Source organism: Cyprinodon variegatus, unplaced genomic scaffold, assembly GCF_000732505.1.
Source record: "Cyprinodon variegatus isolate N-32 unplaced genomic scaffold, C_variegatus-1.0 Scaffold201, whole genome shotgun sequence".
In the NCBI taxonomy this organism is placed as follows: Eukaryota; Metazoa; Chordata; class Actinopteri; order Cyprinodontiformes; family Cyprinodontidae; genus Cyprinodon; species Cyprinodon variegatus.
The window spans coordinates 736040-745291 of NW_015150654.1; the positions used below are offsets into that span (position 1 = coordinate 736040).

The 9252-nt window shown below is 41.9% G+C and overlaps 1 protein-coding gene across 1 annotated transcript; it reads left to right on the forward strand.

Moving 5' to 3' along the window:
• Positions 1-2493: 2493 nt before the first annotated feature.
• txnip (thioredoxin interacting protein) lies at positions 2494-5544 on the forward strand. Its single transcript, XM_015379853.1, has 6 exons — positions 2494-2857; positions 3023-3098; positions 3202-3349; positions 4565-4924; positions 5025-5327; positions 5434-5544. The coding sequence occupies exons 1-6, from the start codon at positions 2602-2604 to the stop codon at positions 5479-5481; spliced, it is 1191 nt and encodes a 396-aa protein (XP_015235339.1). The 5' UTR covers positions 2494-2601; the 3' UTR covers positions 5482-5544.
• The last annotated feature ends 3708 nt before the right edge of the window (positions 5545-9252 follow it).

Genomic DNA, 9252 nt, shown 5'->3' on the forward strand with positions numbered 1-9252 from the left:
CCATATTTTACCAAATAAAGACAAACTATCCTTTCCTACAGCCTTTCCAAACAAATAGATGTACACATTTAAACACCCATACTTTCTATATAAGAGGTCTAGTGGATAAAATAGTTTCAGGTTTGAAACATCTTTTCCATTGTCATCATCTAACCACTTTTATCAATAATAATTCTGCATAAAATTGACATTTACAAGTACTAATATCTACATCAATTGATTATTTATTTAAAATAGTTATCTCTGATTTCACTGAAGACTCCTAGAGGACTTGCAGAAACACATATTTTTTATTTACCCTATAAGACAAAATCTAGTTCTGGAAAGAGCATGTATTCTGTATTTATAATCTTTAATGTTAGTATATTGATGTGCATAATTAACTACAGTGATTTTGCAATTTATAATATATGAATATTTGTAATATTTTGAGTATTCCACTTGAGAGTATTACTCTTGCCACCATCTGTATTAGAGGGAAAAAATGGTAGGGGTGGCCACAGGGGTGGCTAATGATTGGCTGTGGGTGGCCATGGCCACTCCTGGCCCACCATCTGGCTCCGCCCCTGCTTTAAAACTCCAGCAGGTGTCAGTATTCTGCGAGACAGTATCAACGCAGTATCAATACAGTTAGGGAATGTGTTGAAACACTCATTAACCCATCCCTAGCCTTTACCTTCTGTAAAGTTTAACCAGTTAACAGCGTCGCTCTCTAATCAGGAGGAGGAATCAGCAATAATTCTAAACCCACCTCACGCTCAATGTTAAACATACCTCTGCTGGAATCATCCGCCGGGTATCTGATCTCCTGAGTGATCTGCCTGCTTTAAATGTAAACGCTCATTACCTGTTTGGCTAACACAGTGTCTTCTATATATGGGAAAGAGGAAGAGTGCGCAGCACCATACTACCGGGGGAAAATGCACCGGCTACATAAAGACCAGACAAGAAGTCAAATTACACCTCATTTAAAAATAAAGTACAGGTAAGAACAGGGGCAGATTTAGGTAATTAGGGGCCCCAGGCAAAGACAGGCAGGGGGCCCTCTGAATTCAGAAATCAACTCATAAAACAGCCCCATTCTCCAGATAGAGAAATGTTAATAGAATAGACATCCATTATCTGTTCTAGGTTGTGTCCCTCTCTTCTTGTCCCTTTTCTTCTTGTTTTCCTCTCTATGTTTTGTACTCAGCTGACTTTTCATGCTGTCTCTAAAGGAATGAAAGATTTTTTCCAAGCACTAAGCTCACTTAGCTGATTGCTCCTTCCTGTGTTTCCAAAAAGGCCAAAGTAAATAACCCAGTCCTTCTTTTCACTGTAGACAAGCCATGATCTGCTTCTCTGTTCTCCATTTTTCATTTGGATGAAATAATAGCTGCATGAATCATGACAGCAGACAAGATAGAGGAGAGCAGGAGGCGGGGTTACCAATCTACTCGCTCTGGAGAGCAGAGTTCGCTGCTTTTAGATGTTGTCTCCAAAGCCTCCAGTAGCAGAAAAAAAGTCGCTAGATTTGGCACTAGGCGCTTTTTTGAAATCAAAGTGCTAGAGGGGTCTGAAAAGTCGCTAAATATAGCGACTAAAGCGCTAAGTTGGCAACACTGCTCTTTGCATGGTTTGTTTTCAAATGGTTTGCTGCAGGGGCTGCTCAGTGGAGCAGTGGGTAGAGCTGCTGCGCAATGCAGGTTTCAGGGTTCAATTCCTGGCCCGGGGTTTTTTCTGCCTGCAGTTAGCATGTTCTCCCTGAGCATGCATGGGTTCTCTCCGGGTACTCCTGCTTCCTCCCACAGTCCAAAAACATGAATGTTAGGTTAATTGGCTTCTCTAAAATCCCTCTCACCCACTGACATAATTAATGTGCACAAATAAGGAATAGTTGTATTAACTACAGATATAAACAGAGTTTTATGGGTCCCCCAGGAACTTGGGGCCCTAAGCAACTGCCATGTATTGCCTAATGGTAAATCCCCCCCTTGGTTGGAGAAGTTCCCAATATGAAGGTTTATCAGAACTAAACACAGGGAAATAATTCATAAATATACTGTGATGGTTTTTAATAGTATATTTGTATAAATAACATACGGTCAATTATTAACATTCTGATACACCTTTTAACCAAAGGGTTTGGTAACAAAAAACTTTTTTTTAATTACCAATATTTCCATCTGAACCAGTTAAATGTAAAAGTGGAAGAGATGTGGTACTAGTGACTCAGTGCGGAAGGTTTTCCAGCCTCTAAGGTGTTTACTACAAATGTACTTTCGGTCTTCCTCCTCCTACTCGGTGCTCTCCAGACATCTGCTGAGCACGCCCCGTGTTCTCACGAGCATGCACTGTCCACGCGTCGGCATCGCGCGCTGATTGGCTAAAAATGAGGCAAACAAAGATTTTCGACCAATAGGAGCGCTGATCACGCGGTGAGCCATGTCGTCCATACAGGCTGCACATGCTCAGCTGGGGAGGGCCGTATAAAAGCTCCGGGCCGCCTTTGTTTACAGTAAACGGAAGTGAAAGGTGCTGCTATCGGGTGTTCTGCTCTGAACGCAGCATTTTAACGGCTACAAGTTAACTGTTCGCTCGTGACAGCATCACACCGCAGCCATGGTAGCCATGGCCAAAAGGGTTAAAACCTTCCAGATTACTTTTGCGGATTCAGGCAAGTCTTTTTACTGCGGCGGGGAGAGGCTGTGTGGCCGCATAGAGGTGGAGGTGAGCGAGGTGACCCGGGTGTCTGCCATGAAGGTGCTGGCGCTGGGCTGCGCTAAGGTGGAGTACGCTAAGGGCAAGCAGCGGTGCCGCCAGGAGGCGGAGTACCTCCGCCATGAGGAGCTGCTCCAGCTCACCGAGCAGCCTACAGGTTCGGACACATTCATCACATTTTATATTAACATCCAGGCTTCTTAGCTCTGCTGTTTAATGCAGACAGTTAACCTGAATCATAGCCCCACCCTCCATAAGAGGGGATGCTGTCAATCATTAACACCTGGTAATAAAACTAAACTTCTTCTACTTGGCTTTATAGACTCGGACGGATCCGTTGTCTTACGACCTGGTAACAAATACGAGTACAAGTTTGGAATTGATCTTCCTCAGCAAGGGTGAGAGTCTCTACCTGGATCTGTGTGAATCTGTCCCTCTAGTCTCTAACGAGTCATTTCACAGGCTGTACTTTCGGTTTCACACTCATGTCTCTGCTCACAGGCAGCTGGTGTCTTCATACAAGGGGAAGTTCGGTTATGTTCACTATTATGTGAAGGCCCTGATGGAGAGGCCACAGCAGCCCACCCTGGAGTGCAAGAAGTGCTTCGAGGTGGAGGAACCTCTGGATGTCAACACACCTGACCTGCTGGTGAGCTCACAGTTAGTTAGTTAGTTAGTTAGTTAGTTAGTTAGTTAGTTAGCCATTAGTTAACCAGACAAGGGAAGTTAGTCTAAAAAAGAAAAGTCCACTTATACACATCCTGTTAACCTTATGTCTGTATGTTCTGGGTACATTCAGAAGAGTCATTTAAGCTCATAACTTCACATTTTTAATGTGTTTTCTGGGCTGCTTAAATTCCACACCGTGGAATTTCTACCAGATTCTGGTAGAAATGTTGTGTCTGATTAATCAGAACAGGTCGTGGTAAATACAATTTGTCACTTTACAAACCAACATGTGTCTGGATTTAATCTGTGTGCCTCATAAATATTCATCTAAACCTTCTGATTTCCTAATATATCATGAGGTCCACAGTTGAGGCTCTGGAAATCTGTGATTCTAGGAAAGGATGGTTCTGTTAAGCTGTACACACAAACTTTGGAAGAGCAGTAGGGCCCTATAAAATCCGTTTTAATTTTTTCCCAAATTCCATTTTTTCGTTTAAATTTTTTAAAGTTCAGTTTTTTCCGTTTTCTGTATGTATATTTGTGCTTCCAATCAATGGAATGTTGACAAAACTTGCAAAACAATAGTTGACCTGACAGGTAAAAGTCACGAGGGAACTGCTCGGCTCTGTACTCGGGGATAAGCGTCTTGGTTCTTAACATTTTCGCAGAAAGCGGAGCTGTGGAGAGCCGCTTCGCCATTTTTTCAATGTTTTTTATGGGGGAGGGTGAGCGGAAATGACGGAGCAGGAGGGGTTGTGTCGTACGTTCTTCGTACGTACGTTCTTCTCCCACACAAAAACAAGAATTTAATTTCAAATGTAGAAATTCGGCGTTTACACTAGATTCCGCGTAATTTGCCACTTCCGCGATTCCGTTTGTGCAGAAATTATAGCTCCGTAGAGCAGTCATCCTATCTAAGTTCGTGTTAGAACTTAGATTTATTTATTATTAGGGAAGCAGGAGGGTTTTTTTTAAATCCAGTGAACGCCTGAGACTCTTTGCCCGTAAAATTAGACTCAAAACTCATCACCCCTCTTATTGCGTAATACTCCTAGCTGTTAACTTATTTTATGTCATATTCTAACTCTTTACAACTGTTTTACGAGCCTGGATGACTGCTTTTATTTACTTGCACTTTGAAATTTAGGCCAGGTATGAAAAATAACAAGTAGAGCTTATTTTTGTTTGTCATCAGTCCCCTGCAGGCGGCACTAAGGAGAAGAAGGTCACCATCATGTTCATCCCTGACGGCCAGGTGTCGCTGAATGCAAAAATCGACCGGCGTGGATTCTGCGAAGGCGAAGACATCTGTATCAATGCAAAGTTTGAGAACACTTGCTCCCGGATCGTGGTACCCAAGGCTGCCATCATTGCCAAACACATCTACCAGGCCAACGGCCGCACCAAAGTCTTCCGACAGAAGCTGTCCGCCGTGCGTGGGAACCACATCATCTCAGGCATGTGCGATGCCTGGCAGGGAAAGACCATCAGAGTGCCAAAGATCAAACCATCCATTCTCGGCTGCAACATCATTCGTGTGGAGTATGCGCTCATGGTAGGTCTGCTGCATCCGACTGAATGGCTCTAAGGATTTTTTGTTGTTGTTTTTTGGAGGAGAATTTTCCTAATCTGAGTATTTTTCGTTCATTTGGCAGATTTATGTCCACATTCCTGGTAGTGAGAAGCTGATCCTGGAGCTGCCTCTGGTTATCGGGACCGCTGGTCTCGGTAGCCGTAGCAGCAGCGTTAGTAGCCAAGAGGGTTCATTCAGCAACGCGTCTCAGAGTTGGGTGTCCCTCAGGATGTCCTCTCAGCCTCCCAGCTACTGTGACATCACCAAAGACTGCCGCCTTGACCAGCCCCTCACGCCGCTGCTGGACGACGTCGACTGCGATGACAGTCCCATCTTCATGACCTCGTCGGCCTTCCAGTTCCCGTCGCCTCCGGCATATTCCGAGGTAGGCGTCTCAGACAGGTCGCCTCGGTTGCTTTGCTGAGGTTAAATGCAGCTACAGCAAATTTAAACAATACTTATTTCTGATTGTTTTTACTTTCTTGTTCCAGGCGGATGAGGAGTGCAACGGGAATCCACGCATGCTGCCTGTCTGCTGAAGCTCATCTATGGGAATTCTAGAGCTTTATTAAAGCTCTCATGGACTCTTCTTGTAAGGCACTTAAAAAAGAGTGAGGCGCTCACACCGGAGAAGATGGGATGGCGGATGTAAAGCCAGAGATGTAAAGAAAGAAAAGAATTATAGCCTTTCAAAGCGCTTCATCACCTATGCTGATCCAAAGTCTTCCGTCTGGTGCTGAAATGCCAGACCTGAGTACGCAGATTCTGCGGCGCAGGACGTTTCTGCGAGGGCTGTCCCTCCCTTAGACTCTGATTACGTATCAGACGTGTTTGATCCCAAGCCTGCTGAAACACCTTTAATCATGAATCATTCCAATCAAATCCTGGGTTTTAGATAGAAATCATAGGAGGTCACAGATCTGTTCATTACTGAGCAGATCTTAACCGGGTGTAAAAGAACCTAAAACGGCGTTCTTATTTCCATAGATATCAGTGTTTTAAGAGTATCATTTATTCCTTAACTTGAGTCACTTTTCTTTGTTTTGTACCACTACTGCTGAATTGACTTGTTTGTGTTTGTTTCATATGAAAAGCAGGAATTTTTCCAGGGGAAGAATCCACTCTGTTAAAGTATATCTGATTTCCACTCATCACTGCAAAGTTGCCAAAAGTGATCAGAGCAGCAAAAACATGTTCAGATTTCTTTCTTCTTCAGCACCTTAATGTGCAGTTATCTAAGACGGCATTTCACCGTAACATCTGATCTCTGCTTGTTTGACTTCTGAACTTTCAGGGCCCAAAATCAGTTTTTTTTTATACTTGTAATGCCTTGTCTGTACATGAGTTATTTTTGTATGGAACCCTATGGGTCATTTTTTTGATAAATAAAGAAAAGAGAAGGGAAAAAAACGAGTGTTTATTCTTTCTTCAGCAACTATTGGAGCTTTTTGATGTAATTTAAGCTGTTCAAAATCACTAAATTAATACTTATTCACTAGTTTCTCCCGGTGCTGTGAGTCAACGACACCTGTGCAGCATGATTATTTATAACAATTTAGGTCAGAACTTCCTGCTAAGAGAATAAAGACATTTTGAGAAAACTTAATATACCATACTTTTCAGACTATTAGCCGCACCTGAATATGAGCCGCAGAAGCTAAATTGCATGATTTGTACATATACAAGCCGCAGACATTTTTTATGTTTAATGTCCGCCTTTCTCGCACAGTCAGAGAAACAGGACTACAATTGCATGATATGTACATATACGAGCCGCACCAGACTTTTATTATGTTTAATGTCCGTCTTTCTCGCTGTCGTTCTGTCTCGTACCACTCGCGGTAGAAGTCTGCTTCTGGAGGACCTCCGCATTCCCGCGTGCGCGGCTACCGTACTTGTGTGTTAAAGGAAATGTGACGTCAAAATGGTGGATGGTAAAATCCATAGATTTAGGTATACCCTAGTGGCCGTTAGCTGTAAAAGTCCATAGATAAGCCACATTGTTATATAAGCTGCAAGGTCGAAAAATGGGGAAAAAGTCGCGGTTATAGTCCGAAAATTACGGTATACACTAATTTGCTCAAATTTAATCCTAAAGTTTTAAAACGCACATCAAACACACACTCAGTTTGGAAATAATGCAGCAAAAATGTTTCCTTAATTTATTTTAGGTGTAGGAATAAAACTAATTAGAATGTAATTCTGTTCATGGTCACCCAGTAGTGAGAACGAATGGAGAGAAAATTAGCCTAAGGCTTCGTTTGTCGCGTGTCAAAGCTGCACTTCAGGCATGACCCCATAGTTTACAGAATAACACAAATACCATAAACATCAAGGAAAATGATTTCTATGTTTACCAGTAAATACGCCTATGTGAAATTGTCAAACCTATTCATACTCCATGACATGAAACATCTCCCATCCGTGAGCAGATAGAATGAGAAGGTCACATTCACTAAAGAAAAAGGTATACTTTTTAAATGTTTATCATTTTTTAAAACTGCCATTGTTCCAGCATGTAGAGACTATACATTTTCTCTTGTATGTGCTTATTAATGTCAGGTTAAATCTCTCTTGTATTCAGTTTCAATTTAATTCAGTTTATTTCTATAAGCGTCAATTCACAACACAAGTCATCTCAAGGCACTTTATAGTTCACCAGATCATCCAGTCAGATTGATTCTTTCTAAGGAAAACCAGTTGATTGCATCGACTCATTGACTCTTCAGCAATCCCTCACATAAAGCATGCTTGTAGCAACAGTGGAGAGGAAAAACTCCCTTTGAACAGGAAGAAACCTCCAGCAGAACCAGGCTCAGTGTGAGCGGCCATCTGCTGAGGCCCACTGGGGTTCAAGGAGACAGAAGCAGACATAGAAAAAGAAGCATAGATACAAAAGGCAACTGTCAACCAGCTCCACAGGCGGCCCCGTCCAGGAAACACACAGCCAGGCAGACGAGCTCCGAGCCAGCTCCCATGTCAGAGGATGAAGAGAGCACATCCAGTTAGTCACACAGAGAAACAGGACTACACTGGAAAACAGGCCGATCTATAAACAAAGGTGTTGATGGCAGCAGCACAGCTGATATTTCTCTCCAGGATGGAGTCACAGCCAAACAGGAACAGACCAGATGTGTGACTACGAATACAATATACCAAATTCCTGATGAAGATCTGTGACAAAGACGTTTAACAAACTGTACATTTATAACCATTATAAAAAAAAAATCCAACATGCTGTTACTACATTTCAACCTACAGAGGCTAAATCAAGAGTTTAGAGTCAAATTTACAGAATTCAGACAAACATGCAAAATTTGAAGAGCAAAATAAAGACAGCATTATTAAGGTTCAATGTCTGTTTATAACATTTATCCGTGGTTTAGTTGCTCTTTAAACATGCTAAAACTGATTTAAAAATTAATAGAACTTCTAGTAGCAGACAGAAATGTGGGTTCCTGATAGCAGACGTGGGCAATGGAACACATCCAAACACCATCAGGGGCATTTTCAACCATGAAAAACGAGGTTTAAATGGTCCTAAAACAATCTGAGCTTTGATTAAACTGGCAGTAGTCCTGCACACAGTCAGCAGGCCTCACCCTTGTTTTTCATTATTTTAGTTTTTTGCAAGTCTGATCCTGACTCTGTTGCTGACGTTCTCGCATGGCTGAGAGCAACAGATAAGTCGAGTGTTTATCTCACAGCCGGTCTCTGACGAGAGTTTGCTTTCTGTGCCTCATACTCCAAGAATGAAAAACAAGCAGAAAAAAAGAGCAGATCTGGACAAATATCTTATGATTAGTTTATTACTCCACACATTCAGTAAGTGGATCTAGACAAAATAGTGTTGTAGCTATTTAGCTTGATCATTACTGATATGACATGAGATTTTAAAATGGTGGATTTTAAAAGTAATTTATGGACATATTCTTCAACAAAAAAAGCCAAGAAAGAAAACATTTTCAGTCATTTGTGCAGTTTAGACACATTTTTCTCTGTTACTGCAAATCAGCATAACATGACCACTACAAGTTATTTTCCTCATGTTGTTTATTGTTTGTTTGTGGGACATGCTTGGCAGAACTAAGAGATTTTCTAGTCGAAGTCGTTATTTGAAGCAAGATAAGTGGACAGCATGTAGGGATTTGCCCCTGAAACCCACCGGCGAACTGTTTTAAAGCATTTACAAATAATAACTCAGAATGCATGAAAATTACACTGTAAAATGTTTACCAATATAGATGTTAGACATCGCTGGAAAGCTTAGATTCTCCACAATTCAACACAGTGAGCAACAAAGCACAATT